Raw genomic sequence first — 21,588 nt, 5'->3', positions numbered from 1 at the left:
AGCACCTACTGTATGTGGACTGTCAACCTACATTGAGACTCTAGTTTTTATACAACCAAAAATTGCCTCCAATCCTCGAATTTAAAAATTATCACCTGCTTTGAGGTCACTGGAAGCAACATCCAAGGGGTTGGAGAGCAACATGTTGCTACGAGCTACTGGTTGGGGATCACTGTGTTAGAGTATATAGAGCCAGTTTGGGTGCAGGGTGGGAAATGGGGCTTTTGGGTGGGCATGGTCTGGGAGATTTCTGACATCTCATTTGAATGCAAAATTTCATAAGGTGGAACATAGAGTCAGTCACAGGCTCAAATAAATCAAAGCGGGAAGAAATGTAGTAAATAGTATCTATATATAAATATCTGTAGGGGTGGGGATCTGTTTGTGGTTTTTAGACAAACAGTCAGCCAGCACTCACCACTTCCACCAACCTCAGTATCCAAAAAACGTTGTTGCATTTGTTCAGATGATAAAGCCATGAAGTAACAATAAAGGCTTTTTTAAATAATTTTCAAGACTGGTGCTGTCTACTAAGATTTTTTGGATATCTGTTTGTGGTTTTGACTAGTAATGGATGAATTTTTTTCGTCTGCCATGGATTCGCGGCAACATTATGTATTTTGCTATCAGAACTGTGGCAAAAACTAATCGCAGAAAAATTAGCCTCGACAAAAAAGTTGCAGAGAAAATACGACCATGAGAAAAAACACCCATTGACTTTAATGCATTTGGACTAAAAAAGGCGGTATAAGGGTATAACGGCCATTGGCTTTAATGCATTTGGAGCATTACTTCTACACGTTTCGCAAATTTTTCCGCAGTTTCGTAAATTTTACTGCGAATCGAAACGGGACAGATTTGCTCATCACTAGTTTTCAATTGATTCTGCTGATGAGGAGTGAGGGATATAGAAGGGGATGTGTTACCAGCAACAGCAATACTAATTATGAGTTTTGGAGTATATTCAGTATACTTTGCTGATTAATATTTAGTAAATAGGGAAGCCAGTCCTCCTCACATTCCTGCCTTATTATGCAGTGCAGCAGGGTTAGGAGGTACATAGAGATCCATGTGATGATGAGCTGTATTCTGTCGCTGCTGAATCATGTATGACTGAGTCCCTCCCCAAAGCAGGTTGGTCTGCGGGTGCAGAACAAGAATCTCCAGTCTCACTGCAGATCCGACATGCTTGTTATTAGCAGAGTCTCACTCACAGAGCTGCCCGCGATGGAAGCAAAGACCCACAGAAGCAGTGGCCATGGGAAGATCCTGGTGTAGCTGGAATGGAATCATGAGCCTCTTCCCATTTTACATCTTCCTAGAGATGGCAGTGGTGATGGTTTGTGCCGCTGTGAATTCAACAGGTAAATCTACTTCACTTTAAACTTGCTTTGTAGCACTGCAGGGCAGGTGTTAGCAGAGCAAGTGTCAGTCTTAAGAGCTAACAATTCCCAGCAGCCTCAGCTAATCAGAACCCTATGCAGGTGATAAAAACTTGGCATTTAGAAATGCACTTCTCATTCTGGATTAGTTTGGCACTCAGTGGTTTCTTGAGTCTGAGCGAGGTTCTGTAACGATCGCCGCCCGGAGCAGGCCCAGGAGCTCCGGGCGGCGCGTCCATCTTCGCCGGCGTCGCTCCCAAAATGGCGGCGCCCATGGCCGCCACGTGGGTAGCGGCGCCGGGCGATGACGTCAGCGCGCCGACGTCGGCGCAAGAGCGTCAATGACGTCAGAATGGCGCCAAATTTGAAAATAAAAACTCCAACTAGACGCCAGAATGGCGCCCAAGAATAGGATTACTTTCCTGAAGCATATCCTGGGTTTCCTGTGTGCCTTATTGCCTAATATTGTTCCTGCCTTGTATCCTGACCCTTTGCCTGGACTTTGGACTTTGATTGTATTCTGCCTGCCTGTGAACTCTTGCCTGATCCTGACTATTCTCCGTTTAACCCTTTGGATACCGCGACCTTGTTCCCTCAAGAGGGCTTCCTCCTTGATCCAGACAACCTCCCTGGAGGGAGCTCCCGGCTCCCTGACATTATTCTTGGGCCATGGATCCTTCTGAGGAAGCCACACCTCATGTCGGACGAGCGCTCCGCGGACTGGCATCCCGCATGGAGGACTACGAAAACCAGCAGGTTCGCATTGGGCAAGCACTCGATGTCCTGCTGGCTCAAGTGCCTTCTGCGTCCTCCACTGCTCCACCTACTGGGGATCCCCCCATGGCGGCAGCCCCCACGAACACAAGCTACCCGACAGGTGAGCCTCGCATTCCACCTCCCCCTCGTTTCAGTGGGGACCCACAAGCCTGCAGGGGATTTGCCACGCAATGCCAAATTCAATTTGAGTTCCAACCCACACAGTTTCCAAGCGAGCGTTCCAAGGTGGGGTATGTGATGTCTCGATTGGAAGGCAAGCCACTGGAGTGGGCAACGTCTCTTTGGGAGAAGAATTCCCCGCTGACTTTTGATGTTAAAGACTTTCTCCAAGCTTTTCGTATAGTCTTTGATGCTCCAGGTCGGGTTACGAACGCCCCTGCCCGTCTCTTGCAGCTCCGGCAAGGAAGCCGCAGTGTCAATGAGTATGCTATAGACTTCCGAACACTGATGGCGGAGACTTCCTGGTGTGATGACGCTTACAAGGCTGTATACTACCAAGGCCTATCCATCCGCATCAAAGATGATCTCGTCTCCAGAGAGACTCCTGACACCCTGGAAGGGTTGATCGCTCTATCCATTAAGGTGGACACTCGTCTCAGAGAGCACCAGGTGGAGAGAGAGCGCAGTAGACGATTTTCTCCCATGTTGGCCCCTCGCTTTCAAAGGCCGATTCTGCAAACACCCGCTGTTCCTGTGACCCATGTGTCGACGTCTCCCTTGGAGGAACCCATGCAAGTAGGAAAGACTCGCCTCTCCGAGCAGGAAAGACTCCGAAGACGTATGGCAGGTCTCTGTTTATACTGTGGTGGGCATTCCCATTTTGCCAACGCCTGTCCTGCCAAAGCCAAGAGTTTTGTACCCCGAGGTATGTCTCAGGTTTCTTATGTAGGGGGCATCACTCGAGGTTCTCTGGAGAAGTATCAAGAAAATTCACGCAGGCTTCTCCTTCCTTTGCAGATTCACCTGGCAAGTAAGTCTATCTTCGAAAGGGCCTTCCTCGACTCCGGAGCGGATGGCAATTTCATGGATGCCTTTTTTGCCGAACGCATGAAGATTCCTCTGCTTCCATTGTCTTCTCCCCTGCGAATTACTGCCATAGATGACAAACCCCTGGAGTTTGAATTCGTCACAAAGTTCACGGCGGAACTATCTGTACAAGTTGGGGCGCTGCATCAAGAAAAACTTTCATTCTTCATCATCCCCTGTCCTTCTACTCCAGTGATATTGGGTCTTCCATGGTTACGTCTGCATAACCCCACCATAGACTGGTCCACTGGGCAGATCTCTCGTTGGAGTTTATTTTGCCTGCAACATTGCCGCCAAAACCCCTCGAGAAGGTGAATGTCTCCTCTGCGGAATTAAAGACTTTGCCCTCCACTTACAAGGGATTTTCCGATGTGTTTTGTAAAAAGTCTGCAGAGTTCCTTCCCCCACATCGCTCCTACGACTGTCCGGTTGAACTCCTGCCTGGAGCTATGCCCCCCAGAGGGCGCACCTACCCTCTCTCTCCTGCAGAGACTACCGCTATGAAGGAGTACATCCAAGAAAATCTCCAGCGGGGGTTTATCCGCCCTTCTACCTCTCCTGCAGGGGCTGGGTTCTTCTTCGTGGAGAAGAAGGACGGAGGCCTTCGGCCTTGTATAGACTATCGGGGTCTGAATAAGATCACCGTGAAAAACAGATACCCTCTGCCCCTGATTGCCGAGCTCTTTGACCAGCTGAAAGGGGCCAAGATTTTCTCCAAGTTGGATCTCCGGGGGGCCTACAACCTCATTCGCATCCGGGAGGGTGACGAATGGAAGACGGCATTCAACACTCGGGATGGGCACTATGAATATCTCGTTATGCCCTTCGGCCTATGCAATGCCCCTGCCGTCTTCCAGGAGTTTGTGAATGATGTGTTCCGAGATCTCCTAGGAAGGTTCGTAGTCGTATACTTGGACGACATCCTGATCTTTTCCAAGGACCTTGAAAGTCATCGCTCCCAGGTGAAGGAGGTACTCTCTCGTCTGAGGAAGAACTCTCTCTTCGCCAAGTTGGAGAAGTGTGTTTTCGAGGTATCCAAGATTCCCTTCCTAGGATACATTATCTCTCCAGAGGGATTTGAGATGGACCCCGTGAAAGTGTCGGCCATCCAGGAGTGGCCTCTCCCACTGAGTACCAAAGCAATCCAGAGATTCATCGGATTTGCTAATTATTATCGACAGTTCATCCGGGGGTTCTCTTCCCGCATTGCACCTATCCTGGCCCTCATCCGAAAAGGGGGTAAACCCAGCCTGTGGCCTCCATCTGCTATAGAAGCCTTTCAGTCCTTGAAAGAGGCCTTCACGTCCGCTCCTGTTCTTCGACATCCCAATCCTGCACTACCCTTCTGCATCGAAGTTGATGCTTCTGAAGTCGGAGCCGGAGCTATCCTGTCTCAGAGACATTCCTCTGATGGAAAATTGCACCCCCTGTGCGTTTTTCTCCAAGAAGTTCTCATCCGCAGAGCAGAACTATGACGTCGGGAATCGAGAACTCTTGGCAGTCAAGCTTGCCCTTGAAGAATGGCGTCACCTCCTGGAGGGTTCTGAAATTCCTGTCCAGATTTTCACTGATCACAAGAATCTGGAGTTCATACAGTCCCTCAAGAGGCTAAATCCCAGACAAGCCAGGTGGGCCCTTTTCTTTTCCCGATTTAACTTTGTTTTGACTTATCGCCCAGGTTCCAAAAATCTGAAGGCCGACGCCTTGTCTCGTAGCTTCACTCCGGTGGACCGTGACCCTGAGAGACAGGAACCAATCATTCCACCAGTCAAGATCATTGCCTCTCTGTATCCCCAATTTGCCGACCAGATTCTGGCTGGGCAGTCCTCGGCTCCTCAAGATACTCCGATTGGCATGGCCTTCGTCCCTCCAGAACTTCGCCTGGCCATCCTGCAACAAACCCACTGCTCCAGGCAAGCTGGACATCCTGGTTCGGCTAAGACCCTTGAACTCTTGAGGCGCCTAGTCTGGTGGCCTGATATCCGCAAGGATGTAAAGGACTTTGTGGCTGCTTGTAATGTCTGCGCCACTTCTAAGCCTAGCCATTCCCGCCCCAGTGGGTTGTTACAGCCTTTGCCGGTACCCTCTCGTCCATGGACGCACCTCTCTATGGACTTTATTGTCGAACTTCCTCCCTCCGGTGGGAATACTGTGATCTGGGTTGTTATTGATCGCTTCTCCAAAATGGCCCATTTCATCCCTCTGAAGAAGTTGCCCTCTGCGGTGGAGTTGTCCCAGCTTTTTATCCAGTACATCTTCCGCCTGCATGGTTTCCCGGTGGAGATCGTCTCCGATAGAGGCACCCAGTTTACTGCCAAGTTCTGGCGTTCCTTATGCAAAGACCTGGGAATTGTTCTTCAGTTTTCATCTGCATACCACCAGCAAACGAATGGGGCAGCTGAACGTGTCAACCAAGCCCTGGAGCAGTTCCTGAGGAACCACGTATCCCTCTGCCAGGATGACTGGTCTGATCTCCTCCCATGGGCGGAATTCGCTCATAATAATGCTTGTCATTCCTCTACAGGAAGGTCTCCGTTCATGTCGGTGTATGGTCAGCATCCTCAAGCTTTTCCCCAAGACTTTGTGCTATCTGACGTCCCGGCTGCTGACGACTCCGCAGCCCATATGTCTGCTATTTGGGCTGCGACCAAGTTGAACCTAGAGAAGAGTGCTCTTGTTCATAAGACTTTCGCGGATCGTCGTCGAAGATCCTCTCCTCTCTACAAGGTGGGTGATAATGTCTGGCTCTCTTCCAGGAATATCCGGTTGAAGATACCATCTCCCAAGTTGGGTCCAAAATTCGTGGGACCATTTCCCATCTTGGAGATAATCAACCCTGTGGCTGTCAGACTCCAGCTTCCACCAGAGATGAGAATCCCCAACGTGTTCCACGTGTCTCTGGTGAAACCCGCCATCACCAACCGGTTCTCTGGCGGTCAGTCTCCTCCTCCTGCCATCTCAGTGGAGGGTCAACTCGAGTACGAGGTGGAGAAAATCCTAGACTCCAGAATCTCCAGAGGGTCCCTTCAGTACCTCATTCAGTGGAAGGGCTTTGGCCCTGAAGAATGCTCCTGGGAAGGACACCGTGATGTTCACGCTCCTCGTCTGGTGAGGGAGTTCCATTCCAAGTTTCCCCAGAAGCCAAGTCCTGGTGGTCCAGAGGCCCCCCGTGAGGGGGGGGGTACTGTAACGATCGCCGCCCGGAGCAGGCCCAGGAGCTCCGGGCGGCGCGTCCATCTTCGCCGGCGTCGCTCCCAAAATGGCGGCGCCCATGGCCGCCACGTGGGTAGCGGCGCCGGGCGATGACGTCAGCGCGCCGACGTCGGCGCAAGAGCGTCAATGACGTCAGAATGGCGCCAAATTTGAAAATAAAAACTCCAACTAGACGCCAGAATGGCGCCCAAGAATAGGATTACTTTCCTGAAGCATATCCTGGGTTTCCTGTGTGCCTTATTGCCTAATATTGTTCCTGCCTTGTATCCTGACCCTTTGCCTGGACTTTGGACTTTGATTGTATTCTGCCTGCCTGTGAACTCTTGCCTGATCCTGACTATTCTCCGTTTAACCCTTTGGATACCGCGACCTTGTTCCCTCAAGAGGGCTTCCTCCTTGATCCAGACAACCTCCCTGGAGGGAGCTCCCGGCTCCCTGACAGGTTCACTGTTGAGTGAGAGTTCAGCCACAACTGCTAAAAGTCTACAGCAGTACCAGTGGTGGGGCACTCGATCACTTTTTCCCGGCGCGAGTTGTTCCATCAAAAAAAGTGTACTACTCATTCCTATAGGATGACTCATTTGTGCTTGATGGGTGGCACGGAATGCCTGGCATACAAACAAACTGTTTTGCTGGATACAGTTTTAATACCATTTGCACATGATATATAACTACAAAGCTGTAATCATACAGAGCTCTGTATAAACAACCCCCTTCCAATGAGCTTTGTATAAACAATCTATTTCATCCCTTCCCCTAGCTGTAAATGGTCTGTAAAGCTTACAGATCAGGAAAACCCAGGGGCTTTACATGTGGACTGGTGCTGCATTTTTCACCTCCTACAATAGTTTGTAAGATGAGCTGCCTTGCAGCACTGGGGTCCTTTATTCAGTTCCAGAGTATCTCTGTGCTCTCTCCTTGACTCCACTCTCCACAAACATACAGGCACATTAATTGGCTTCTTAGAAAGTCACCAATAGTCTGTATAAATGTGTTAGGGACCTTAGACTAGAGTCCTACAGCGGGTCAGGTACCTGCGGATATCCGCGGTTTACCCGCAAAAACCTGCGGTCCCCTGCGGGTTGAGGTAGAAGTTTTGGGAGCGGGTATAGACACGGATCGACGGTTCTCCAGGTTGCGGGCCGTGGGTCGGGTCGCGGGTCTTCTCAATAGCGAGTTTTTTTCTGAGCACGGTTTTACTCCTTTTTTTCTGGTCACACCTACTTCTAATGATGTCACTTCCGGTTTACAATGACAGCACTTCCTGTTTCTTGATAGTCAGTGGGCTGAAGATCGGGTTGCGGATAAGGTACTTGCGGGTCGGGTAGCGGGTCCAAGCGGGTAAGTACGTGGGTTGCGGGTACCGGTGTGGTTTTTGAGTTGTGGGTCGGGTTTGGGTTTAACAAATTGGTTCTGCGTAGGACTCTACCTTAGACTGTCAGCACCACTGGGGCAGAGACTGATGTGAATGATGTCAAATCTTTGTAAAGTACTGAGGACTATGTCAGCATTATATAGTGAATAAAGTGCCCCCTCTTGTAAAATATAAGGATATTATTAGTTACCGAGGAGTTTCATGACCATATAAAAACACGAGGCCGAAGGCCGAGTGTTTTTATACAGGTCATGGAACTCCGAGGTAACTTCTAATATCCTCATATTTTACAACTGGGGGTACTTTATTTATTATAATACACAAATTTTATTGAGTCATGTGACAGAAATGACATCACTACTCACCGTTTATAACTGATGACATCACTACTCACCGTTTATAAGGATGTCATTTACAGGATATTCATGGCTTTTGTGTATTATATAATAATAATGTACTGAGGACTATGTCAGCATTATATAATAATAAAAATGATAATTAGTGTTTGTATTTGTGATTGAGTGGGAGGGGGTCAAGTAAACAGTGCTGGTTACAGTAAGCACGCAGAAGCAAACACTCTATTGAAGAATTCACCAATGACGGGGCATTGGCTTAGAAATGAATCAAACTACAAAAAAGATCAGGTAAGGTTCCAGAAGGTTTAACTCTCTCCTTTCCAGCATTTTGCCCAGGTTTCGCTGATTGAAGGGAATAGTGTCACCTGAGCAAATAGTAAACATGAATATACCTTTGCAATGCAGGAATAACTTTCTGTGGTCCATCCATACACAAGTCAAGCTTTTACAAACGAAATGTACTGTCAAGCAAGAATCATTTTTCTAAATGTTTTAATTTTTTTAATCCTTTTGTTGTCTATAATTTTTTCTTATTTATAGTTTTCTAAATTATTTTCCTGCTTCTTCTGACTCTTTCCAGCTTTCAAATGGGGACCACTGACCCCAACTAAAAACAAATGCTCTTTAAGGCTACACATTTATTGTTTATGCTACTTTTTATTACTTATCTTTCTATTCAGGTCTCTCCTATTTATATTCCAGTCTCCCACTAAATGAATGTATGGTTGCTAGGGAATTTGGGTTAGACAACCCAGTGAAGTGTTGCTTTGTGGTGCAATTTTACACACTGGCTGTGAGGCAGGCACTGGTGCTGTAGTAATGAGACCATCAACTAATTGTAGGTTTAATGCAGCAAAGAGATCTCTTCCAAGTATAGCAGTACCCTTATTCACAATGTAAAAGTCACATTTTGCAGTATTTGATTCAAATTGTACAGTCACTGGCAAGCAACCAAGCACAGGGATTGGATCCTTTAAGTAACTGACCAGTCTCAGGGAAGGTGCAACAAGCTGATCTTTTGCAAAGTATTTCAAGAAAATATCCTTTGGTAGTATAGAAACAGCTGAACCTGTATCAAGCATCAGGTTAATGGAGTGTCCCTTGTCAGCAGAAGCAGTACTGACACTGACAGTGCATATAAACTTGTCTGGAATAAATGTATCAGCTTTATCCACACTTAATACTGTAACATTTGTAGTAGTGACTTCATGAACATCTTTAGCAGATCTTAGCAAAATGTCCTACCTTTTTGCATTTGTGGCACTGTACAGCTTTTGCAGGACATGTAGCATAATTTACAGTGTGTTGTGTTGAACCTCAGTGAAAGCAGTATTTTTTATTTGTATTTGCTGCACGGTTTTGCAGTGTAGGTGAATCCCTTTCCTTAGCGCTGTATTTTGCCTGTGACTGTGCATTATTAGGCCACAATGCTGAATTCACAGTCTGTACATTCCCAGCAGTTCCCTGACTGAGAGTTTTAACCTCTGCCACTGCTGTTTCAATTTGGCTAGCAACTGTAATAGCCTTTGCAAGGGTTAAATCCTGCTCTAGGAGCAGTCTCTCTCTAATGCGAGGTGAATTAGTTTTTTCCACTATTTGGTCTCTTAGCATTTCATCTGTTAGATTCCCAAACTCACAGGTAACAACCAGCTCTCTCAAAGCTGCTACAAATTGTTCTGTGGATTCCCCATTACGTTGTCCACATTGGCGGAATTTATATCTTTCAGCAACCACATTTACTCTTGGCATGAAAAAGTTCTTTATAGCAGTAAGTGCATTTTCATAAGTCTCATCAGCTAATGGTAATATATAGAAAATACGCTGTCCCTCTGCTCCCAGGCAGTGAATAAGTGAAGCACGCTTTCTAGCAGCAGAAATCTCCCCTTGGTCAGCAGCAATAATGTAGTTTTCAAACATACGAATCCAAGCAGTAAAAGGTATGGTAGGCTCACCAGGGTTTGGGAGAAAAGGTGCAGGCTGCTGCAGAGGTAGAAGAGACATCTTGTTGCCAATTTGTTGTGTTTTGGTAGCCAAGGATGAGTAGAGTATAACAGTGCTTTATTAGCAGGTTCATGCAGCCATTACACATCAACCAAAAACTTTGATTTTTCATAGTCCACCAAATGACTCCAAAGAGGTTCTAGAAGGTCCCCCATAGGCTAAAACAACAATTCGGCAGGTTTTAGATGGCGAATGGTCGGACTCGAAGTTTTAAAGAGACAGTACATGATAAAGTTCGATATTCAAAGTCAAATTTTTTAAAAAAATGTTTACATTTTTTTTAAAATTCGAATTTTGGCCTATTCAATAGTCGATAAATCTGCCCCTAAGACTCAAGACTATCTTGAGTCTAATGGTACATGGGGAGGCACATTTATTAAAGGTTGAATTTGATTTCATGCGAGTTTTTTTTAAACTAACATGAATTTGATTTTACTTTTATATTCGTTTATTCGATTATTTATTTAAAAAAATCGAATATGTAAAACTCACACTAATTTTAGCGACTCCAAAACTCCAATTGAATTTGAAATGAATTCGACCAAACTGAATCCGAGTTTTTTTCTCCGAAAAAAATTCAAATGTCAGGAAGCCTACAAACAACTCCAAATTGGTCACTGCACCTCCCCTATTGACTTATACAGTAATTCGGCATGGTTTTAGGTGGCAAATAGTCAAATTCAAATTCTTAAAGGGCCAGAGTATGATACATCTCGATAATTGAATTTGAATTTTTTAAAAAACTCAGATCGAGTTTGGATAATTCCCTAGTCAAATTTGACAGTTTTGACCATAATTTTTTTTTTTTTTTGAAAATTCAAATTTTCAAATTTGGATTTTCTATTTGACCCTTATTAAATCTCTTCCGGGGTGTCTCTTTGCAAGCACAACATCCCAAAATCACAATTCACACACTTGAATGCCAAATGCATGGCTGAAGTCTGATCGCAAAGAGCCTGTAGCATCGTGGGTTTTTACTTTTGAGTGAATGGAAACTGGCACCGGTGGGTTTGGGATATGCCATATCTCTAATGGAACCTAGGGGAATATATGACAGATGCAGAGCAGTATATTCACTGTACTCTGCTGCTTTATTGAGCTGTTCTCTACATTTTTCCGGAGTCATTGGATGGGCAGCGCATAACTATGGTGCCAACGTAATCGGGCACTATGCAGTTTAAATGGACTACTATTAATTAAACTCTTAACTGGATTCCACATATACAGCTAGCTTAAAGCCTTGAGTACATTAAACATGAGACTCGTCACATGTGAAAAGCCTCACTGGGAATTTTAACATGTAGAGCCGGTTTGTCACATAGGGTGAAAATATGTACCAAAGAAAAAAAAAAATCTGTTTAAATGGAATTTAGAAAATGTTTCCTGTTTTCATGACATTTCAGTTCATATGACTTTGTAAGAAATAGGGATGGGGGTGACATGTGAAAACTGTTTAAGCATAAACACCCGCACTGTGGGTTTTGGCTCAGGGCTTTCTGTACCCTGCAATAAATATGAAAAATATTTCCCCCTTCATCCAGGGCTGCTTTTGATGGTAGTGGGGCCCCGGGCTAAGGAGGTTTTGTTGGATGAAAATAGAGTTCACAACAGTTCGCTAGAGGGAGATTTTTAAGTTCTCTATGTACTTAAATAGGATTTATAAGGGCGTATTTATAATAGGGTAAATGTACAGCAAATTCTATTGTAGTGACCCTAAGATTTGGGTGTATTTTACTCAGGCAGTTTCCCCTTAGTATTCAGACACCTAGGTGATCTTTAGTATACCCAGGCAGCTAAGACTCCCTTCCTGGATCCACTGGGATTACTCAGGGCAGGATTTGTCCAATAGGTGACACTGTTTAACAGTATAAAGGGTTTTAGCCCCATGTGTTCAAGGTCTTTCCTGGGACCTTACCTCACTGTGAGGTACTACAGGTCCAGGTTTACCAGTGGTAAAGTGAGAAAGAGTTATTTAGTGACAGTAAACTCTGGTTATAGTTGCTCTAGGAGCAATACAAAAGGTTCAGGGTATATAGTGAGCAGTTTCCGCTCCAACAAGGAGAAGTAGTGGGTTAGGACCTGGTGGTAAGTACACCACTAGCTCAGGGATTCATTGGGTGAGGAGAGGACCTGTGAGGGTGCCAAGATCCAAGACCCGGAGCTGACTATTCCTGGGAGGAAGCTCTCTGGGAGGATTTTGCCCCAGGAGGTGTTTATCCTAACTGTGCTATTTCACCTGCTAAAGAAGGGATCCTGTTACCATTACTCTGATTGACATGAAAGTGCCTGTGAATGCCTTCATTGCAACTGTTCATTGTGAATAAACTAGTTATTTTCCTGCCAGAATCATCTCTGTGATTGGATCCTTTGCTGCACTGAACTACACCAGGTACCCCCAGTTGCAGGGAGTTGCAGGTTTAGTGGGGTCCTGGGCACAACTCAAGCAGTTTAGCTGGTCACACACAGCCATACTACACAGCCAAAAGCACACTCAAGGGTGGGCTACTCTATTTTCACTCTTTGATAAATATGCCCCTAAGTGTTACAGTAAATATAATCACAGATGCACCTGGTGCAATTGTGGCCGCTGCGTCAAAACTGCTACAGTTGTGCCTGAACTTTTATACAAATTGGACACAACTGCCCTCATTTCTGACTTTGCAATGATCCTACTGTTTCTGCACTGTAGTCATTTGATGATTGACGCAGGCCGATGTCTGACACCTGGTGCTACGGCCTGAGGTGCAACTGCATGAAATTTGAAGAGCAGGACCGAGTGCAACTATAGGGAAGTGCAAGGAGAGCAAGTTGTCGCTAGTACCTTTGATAAAAGGGATTTTTCATGCAAATGATGTAGAGGCCCCACAACTGCGGGTACAGTCATAAATGCCTCTATGTATATAGGAACACCTGTGTCTTGCTTGAGGGCCACGTCTAAAGCTCCTCAGATATTTCTACATGGGGGTGGAAGAAGCCCTTTGCTCTGATGTCTTACTAATTTCCCCCTTTAATTCCACCCCCACATACAAGATTTTCACTGACCCCTCAATCCAAAAGCCACAATTCCTGCCACCCCAATATTCACCACTTTCATCCTAATGTATCCTTCCTTCACCTGCTCACCTCTGCCTAGCACCCCCTTTTTCCTTCAATCGTGGAAAGCTCCATCACTTTTACCGAGGAGAATACACCCACCCTGCTAATTCCTGAAAAATAGTATTTTCACCTTAACACCTTTCAATGTCACTAATTCCATTTTCAACCCTGTCTCTCATATTCATTCTGGGGCTTCCTCCCCCCCTGTCCATTTTAACACCCCATGATAAATTCCCCCATCTGCTTAACATCAACCAATGTCCAGTTCTCACACTATTTCTCTCTCATCAACCAAACCTCTACTTACTCCTCTACAAACCTCCATTAATTATCTATAATTTTATGTCTTTTTTTCTAGAACAAGCCAAGCTTTCTGCTCCAAGGAATATTTACATGAATTCCACCAACATGAAGCATTATCTGTATTGGGATCCCATCCTAAATGATGAAGGAACTGTAAACTTCTCAGTTCGGGTTCAAGGGTGAGGATTTTCAACTTCATTTTAGGCCAATTTGGTCTTTTAAATCTTTGTTTTTTTTATAGTGCTTTACTGGGGTCTGGGAAAAGGGAGTCAGTGCTGTACTGTGTGTAGCAGATTTGGATATGGATGTGCTGTCTAAACAGGGACTTCACTCCGTATCACAATGCCCAGGCCCCATGCAGGGACATTCCATAATGGGATTTCAACATCTGGCAGCCCTATCCAATCACACTAACTCCTACTGAAGCTGGTCATCCTTAGCCACCCAATCCTGTAGCACTAATGCTCTGCGACACATTTTCCAAAGAGAAATGCTTTTATAAATCCTAAGTTCTTAGTAAGTAGCACTTTAACTGGTTCTCCTGTGTTATCAGGGAGTATGAGCGCTCATATATGTATAAGGTCTGGACTTCTGCAGACGGGTGCCAGTCCATCACTGCTCGCTGGTGCAATGTGACTGACGAAATCGCCACCAATGTCTGGTATGAACTGCAGGTCCGAGCAGAACTGGGAAGCCAAAAATCTGACTGGGCAACGATAGGACAACCCTTCAATCGGAATTCAAGTAAGCGACAAACTGCTGCTTATTCTGCTACTCTTTATGGTCTATACTAGTTTTGCTGTAAAAGCTGGAATACCCCACTGAACGGGGATAGATGTAAATGATCTATATGGAAAATGATGGCGCTCTATAAAATTGGTCATAATGCAAAAAACAGTGTCTGACTGGCCCACACCGGGATACCAGGAAAACTCTCCGTGGGCCCAGGTGTCAGTGGGCCCTCTTGCTTCTAAACATTTAGCATATTTCATGATCCTTACCTATTCCTTTATGGGGAAAAATGCTTAATAATGGAAAAATATAGTAAGTAGATATAAAAGACTAGAAGAATAAAGATGTTGAGAGAGGAGAGGAGGAATAATAGTTTGGAAAGTGGGTCCACTGTCTAAGGTTTTCCTGTGGGCCCACGTTCTAAAGTTTTCTGGTGGGCCCCTGGCATCGCAGTCTGACACTGGATAAAAATGTTCTTTTTATAGTTGGGTTTTGTTTTACAGGTGTCCTTACTCCTCCTGCAGTTAAATTCCAATCCTCAGAACCACCACTGACACTGGAAATTGAATACTTAGGACCAAACTTTGTTTTTATTGTCTTTTATTGGAAGAAAGGGAACGAAGACAAGGTGAGTGTTTGACTATGAACATGATTGATGGGCACTAGTTAAAGGAAGCCCTGGTTGCACCAGATAGAGTTCATAGGCAATATGTTTGCCGAGTCTGACTGAAGCAAAACAAAGGATACAACACAATTACAAAAGGTTTACTATTCAGAAAAGCCTTTTTCATATAAGATTTTTGTGTGTTAGTTGGTGGTGTGAGTTGTGCATGTAGGAGAAGGAGCCATTGATCAGACAATTCTAAATATGAATTCCCATTTAGTAATTGTATTGTACCAAATAGTCCCAAGGGCTGCACTAACCAAAGCAATTATTTGTTCCTAGGTGGTCAGTAAGAAGATGTATAGAGGGGCTACAATGTTCCACCTGGAAAACGTGGAAGGAGGGAATGAATATTGTGCCCAGGTGATTGCTCATGCCGTACCCATCTCCCGAAATAGTAGCAAGAGCACAGAAGTGTGTGCCACGGCAAAAAGTAAGAGAAATCTACATTATGGGGCAGATTTATTAACGGTCAAATTGAAGAATCGAATTTGAATTTTTTAATTTTTTTATGGTCAAATCGACTAGGGAATTATCCAAACTCAATTTGAGTTTTTAAAAAAATTCTAATTAGATTTTCGAGATTTATCATACACTGGTCCTTATGAATTCAAATTTGACTATTCTCCACCTTAAACCTGCCGAATTCACGTATAAGTCCATGGGAGAGGTCCAGTGACCAATTTGGAGATATTTGTAGCCTTCCTGACATTCAAATTTTTTTCCGAGAAAAAACTCAAATTGAATTTGGTCGAATTCGAATAGAATTCGATTCGAGTTTTCGGATTGGTAAAATTAGTCTGAGTTTTAGTTATTCTATTTCTTTCTTAAATAACCCCCCAGTAGAATTTTGAGTATATTCAAATTAAAAAGAGTTTAAAAAAACTCACATGAATTCGATATTCGACCTTTGATAAATGTGCCTCTATGTATTTATTTTGTTGATGCAACCAGATAGATCAGCCTATCCCAGATATTTATCTTTTTCTTATGTTGCATTCTAAACTGTAATTGGATTGAGACAGACAGAGTTAACCTGAACCCTTTTTTGAAATAAAATATTTGTAAATATATAAGGCATGTTGAAACATGTTCACTGTAGGTTTTGCAATATACCATTTAATTTATGTGTTAAAATACAGAGACGGGTGTCTTTCTTTATACTTTCTTTACAGTTAATGTACTACATTCATACACCATACTCAAACTAATATACAAAGAAGTTACTGTACCTATAGCGTAGTGTAGAGACCTGTGCGGGCCCATTTACTTATACCTGTACCCGACCCATGTCCGCTATCTGTGACCCGCAACCCAGACCTGTAACCCAGAATTTTCCCCCACTGATCCGCTACCCGACCTGTAATAGGCCAAATTAATTCTGGACAAAAATAGAAAAAAAACTGCCACAACTACAGGGGATGGTGGGAGAGCTCAAGTCCACACTTTTTCTGGTACATAGTCAGGTTACCACAGACTGCCACCACGGCCAGATAATCGGAGACCTTTTTTGCTAGAAACCCAACCACTTTGTGGGTATTCCGCGGGTACCTAATGGTACCCGACCCGGTGCAGGACGTAGTGTCTAATTATTTGGCTCTTGCTGTACTTACAGTATTATGGTGGTTGCAGGAGTGCAGAATAAGTTGCCTGCTCCTGGCACAAAGAAGAAGTTGCCTTTGCCATAAAGGAAATACAGTAGGTTCCTGCTCTTAGCATTGGGAAGGGACTTTGCTTTAAAAAGCCATTTATTCCTATATTTATAGAGCACCTCAAGTTATACTCAGTATTGCATACAGGCTGTTATGAACATCAAGGGTCCCTTGATATCCACAATAGTGTTGACATGGTGTTAGGTACTTTAAAGAATTTCTGTCATGGGAAAACATGTTTTTTACAAAAAGCAATAGCTAATAGTACTGCTCCAGCAGAATTCTGCATTGAAATGCGCTTTTAAAAAGAGCAAACACATTTTTTTCAATTTCATTTTGCAAATCTGACATAGGGCTAGACATGTTCTTAGTTTCTAATGTGCCCTCAGTCATGTGACTTGTGTTCTGATAAACTACAGTCACCCCCAACCGCCCATCAGCCCTTCAGCAGAACAATGGGAAGGTAACCAGATAACAGCTCCCTGACACATTCTTTGCTAAACATGCTCTCATTCCCCACCTAGAACAGCACTCAATAGTAAAAATCCAAGTCTGGCTATCTTGAGTCTTGACTCCAGTTAGGGGAACCAATAGCTTATCTGAAAGTAGTTCCATCATGAAGTGCTGGCTCTTTCTAAAAGCACATGACCAGGCAAAATGAACGGAGATGGCTGCCTACACACTAATATTACAGTTAAAAAATACATTTATTGGTTCAAGAATATTTTTTTTAAATAGAAAATGAATTACTTGAAATGTACATAGTGTAATTTAGTAATAAAAACTATACCATAAAAATCATGACAGAAGCACTTATAATCCCTTGGGGTTCTCATTTGGGGAAATATCCTGGTCTCCTGAATTAAGATGTATTTCCTAAAATATGACAAATATGGCATGGGAAATCCTTGTTGTGAGTTGTGAACATGCTCAGCCTGATGGTGGAAGGGCAATTAATTTATTACTAATGGATTCTGGGGGTACATTATTGACCCATCACTTCATCTGGAAATCACAGAAATCAGCAAAGAAAACTTAAACACCCAAAAGTGACAACCAGTGGGTTTAAGGCACAATAGGAGAGTGATATTGAGCATTACACCCCTAAATTAACTGAATAGGGAAGTGCACAATCATATAATAAGAAATAAAGTCTTTAAAGGGATCCTGTCATTGGAAAACATATTTTTTTCAAAACGCATCAGTTAATAGTGCTACTCCAGCATAATTCTGCACTGAAATCCATTTCTCAAAAGAGCAAACAGATTTTTTTATATTCAATTTTGAAATCTGACATGGGGCTAGACTTTTTGTCAATTTCCCAGCTGCCCCCAGTCATGTGACTTGTGCCTGCATTTTAGGAGAGAAATGCTTTCTGGCAGGCTGCTGTTTTTCCTTCTCAATGCAGCTGAATGTGTCTCAGTGGGAGATGGGTTTTTACTATTGAGTGTTGTTCTTAGATCTACCAGGCAGCTGTTATCTTGTGTTAGGCAGCTGTTATCTGGTTACCTTCCCATTGTTCTTTTGTTAGGCTGCTGGGGGGAAAAGGGAGGGGTAGATATCACTCCAACTTGCAGTACAGCAGTAAAGAGTGATTGAAGTTTATCAGAGCACAAGTCACACAAGACCAGGGGCAGCTGGGAAATTGACAAAATGTCTAGCCCCATGTCAGATTTCAAAATTGAATATAAAAAAATCTGTTTACTCTTTTGAGAAATGGATTTCAGTGCAGAATTCTGCTGGAGCAGCACTATTAACTGATTTTTGTTCCCATGAAAGTATCCCTTTAAAGGAACAAATCCCATGCCTCTGAATGACAAAAAAATGCTGTTTTTCTAAAGGGTGTTTATAATGGTTTTAAAGTTTATTGCAGACTCACTATTTTCAACTGTCTTTGCAGGATCTGGACTCTCCCCTTTAACCACTGGCCTCATATCCCTCTTTGGGATCATCGTTGGGCTTGCGCTTCTGTGTGTGTTACTGAGGAACTTGGTCCTTGTCATGCGGTATTCATGCTACCCGCAAAGAAAAATTCCTGACACGCTGGTAAGAAACCTACCCGGCCTTGTAGTTTACACTGGTGGTGTCTAATAAAAAGCACAGACTTGCACAACTGCTGAATAAAACGCACAACCTTGGAAAGGTCTTATGAAACAAATCAGTGTCTTCCATCAGCCAAGGCAGTAGCTTGTTCAAAACCGTATTGATGTAGAAGAGGCACTCAAAGAGCACTCTTCCCAACAGACGTGTAAAATTCAAAAAATTTATTGGAGGTAGAGTACAGGGTAGTCAGCACAGCCTCCTGGCTTTTTCTTACTCTTGTGCAAGTTTTCCCAGTGGCCACTTTTCCACAGGTATAGACTTTCAGGTTACAAGATGAAAGAGCACCACTCCTTCATAAAATAAAATAAAAATGCCTTTATTGGAACCCTTTTAGGGCATTACAGCACATGGAGGTAGCCTTGCGCATTTTGTGTTTTCACAAACACTAAGGGGTCTATTTATGAAGCCTTGATTTTTTCTGGTCGAGTTTTTTGGGGAGACATTTGTAGAGGAAAATACTGCAGCTAAAACCTGTCAAAGTCATGTAGAAGTCAATGGCAGATGTTCCTTTTACAATGATGTTTCTTGACTTTGCGATCTGCGTTGGTTTTCATCCGATAATTCAAAAAAGTCTGGGTCACCCAGCCGACAGCTCGAAAAAATCGTAAGATTCGGGCGTCAAATTAAAAAAGTTGTACGATTTGAATTGTCGAATGATTTGTCTAGACTTTTCCCACTGTTTCAAGCTGATTTTTGGATACATTTCTCTGACTATTTAAATAAAAAAAAGTCCGACCAAACTAGAATCCATGATTGGGCCTTATTTATTATTAAAAAAAACACAGTTTAATCGGATCTGGGACAAACACGAAAAAATCTAGCTAAAAGTTGTTCAATTTTTTTGGGCTTTTTCCCGAAAAGCCCACATTTTTTGGATTCCAGTGCAGACCACAGAAACTTCCAAATAGGATAGGGACCTCTCCCATTGACTTATATATAACCTTGGTAGGTCTGAAATGCCCGTTCAGACTTTAATAAATAACTCCCTAAATGTGTAAGGCTACCTCCATGTGTACCCGATAAACTTTTAGAATTTTACACATCTGTTGGGAAGAGTGCTCTTTGAGTGCCTCTTCTACATCAATACGGTTTAGATCTGCTCAACCAGCTGAAGGCTCGGTTGGTGCACCTTGGCCTGACCCACACTTTGGGGAGTTATGTGAATTTACATTGGGACCTTGATCATTTCTCAATTGTTTTTTAAGGCTGTAGAAGCATAAAACCCATGTATATTAAATAATACATTCCAATAAGCTCCATGATACTGTACATTCTGAGACTGGACCAACTTGTTAGAACAGTTCTCGTTTACTTCTGCCCTTTTCTCTTTCACAGAAGGAGCCCTTCTCTTCCCAGAAGATAATGAGGCATCACTTCTTAGAGGACTGCGAGAAGATCACCAGCATTGAACCCAGTAATCAAATAATATATAAAATTATAGGGCAGGACTGCAGTGCCAAAACACAATTACTGTAAATATTTACACACTGGGACATGGATACATTACAAGGCCCTTCACTTATACTTTGTATCACAGACACTTCATTCAGTTCTGTCAGGATTAAAGGACCCACACAATGTTCATGTTCATCTTCTTCTGTTACTTAAATGTCATTTTGAGGTGTCTGGTGTTGTATCTATGACTTGTATATGAAGGATTTCCAATTTTCAGCCCAGACTGGATATACTTTAGACTTGTGTGGGATAAACTGCCTGCTTAGATCTTCTTTTGTTTACAAGAGCTCAGATATGGAATTGTTGCCCAGTCTATGGAGATGTGTAAGAAATGTACCTGGGTCGCGGCGGCGTGGACGGCCGCCACGCCGCCGCGCTCCTTCTCCGTCGGCTTCCGGGTCCTAGTGCGCGCGCGGCGCGCATGCGCATTATTTAAAGGCGCAGGCGCGCTGGCGTAATTACGTCAGCGCGCAATGGTGCGAATTTCAAACTGTATTTAAGCCCATTCATTGGTACTGCTGGTTGCCCGTGATAGGATTTATCCTGTGGTTTTGCCTGAAGCCTTGTGCTGTTTGTCCGTGTTTATTCTGCTAGTTATCCGGTTTTTGACCTCAGCCTGTTTCCTGACGACGCTCCCATCTGAATCCTGACCTGTGCCTGTTACCCGACTACTCTATTGCCTGTACCCCTTCTGCTTGATACCCGGTTTTGACCCTTGCCTGCCTGACGATCCTTGCTATCTGCCTGCCTCGACCCAGCCTGTCTGACTATCCTCTCTGCCTCATCCTTGCCTGTAACCGTGATCCTCGGCCCAAAAGACTCTAGATACTTGCCGTGCCCCATTGCCTGCCAGAACTCTAGCCTTACCCACTCATAAGTCCAGGTGGCACCCCAGTAGACGGAGGGCCTTCCCGAAGCCCAAAAGTGGTCACACATACTGGTGAAGAGAGCTCTGACCACGGTGTTTGGCTCTAGTTCTGGTATTGGGTGCCGGCCGTGACAAGATGATCTTATCTATCTAGAACATCATGGACCTTACTGGGACCACTTATATAGTCACTGCTCTTTGGGAGAGAGCAGTTTACAGTGAAATGATAGAGACCTAAGGATAGTTCCAAAAAGAAACTTTAGAGAAATAAGGATAAACTCCTGGCCTGGCTGTTACAGTATGAGGCACCTGGAAACAATGGCTTGTGTCATTATCTCCATCAAGTGATTCTGGATGCCAGAGGAGCCCGTTGAGAACTTTCCTATGATTACTGATCTCACTTTATTATAATTGATACAACCAGTTAAAACTTGGTGTGCCATCTGGAATTACTATACACATGCTGACTGCTGCCTGGCAATATTCTTAAAGTCGAGTGTAATGATGCACATCCAAAACTGCTCTTCAGTTGCTAGAGGACTCCTGAGGTCTCAAAAAAACTAGTGAGCCATAATACGACACAGG

General features: G+C 43.9%; 1 protein-coding gene across 1 annotated transcript; it reads left to right on the top strand.

Annotated features, from left to right (window-relative positions):
• The first annotated feature begins 1,090 nt into the window (after positions 1-1,090).
• LOC108717155 (interleukin-20 receptor subunit beta) lies at positions 1,091-20,262 on the top strand. Its single transcript, XM_018263976.2, has 7 exons — positions 1,091-1,364; positions 13,585-13,708; positions 14,083-14,273; positions 14,765-14,889; positions 15,208-15,358; positions 18,478-18,623; positions 20,016-20,262. Exons 1-7 carry the CDS (start codon positions 1,259-1,261, stop codon positions 20,154-20,156), a joined length of 984 nt encoding a protein of 327 aa, XP_018119465.1. The 5' UTR covers positions 1,091-1,258; the 3' UTR covers positions 20,157-20,262.
• Positions 20,263-21,588: the final 1,326 nt, after the last annotated feature.

The sequence above is a fragment of the Xenopus laevis genome, chromosome 5L, assembly GCF_017654675.1.
Source record: "Xenopus laevis strain J_2021 chromosome 5L, Xenopus_laevis_v10.1, whole genome shotgun sequence".
NCBI classification, from domain to species: Eukaryota; Metazoa; Chordata; class Amphibia; order Anura; family Pipidae; genus Xenopus; species Xenopus laevis.
The sequence above is the reverse complement of the archived record's forward strand: the minus strand, read 5'-3'. Positions and strand labels throughout refer to the sequence as shown.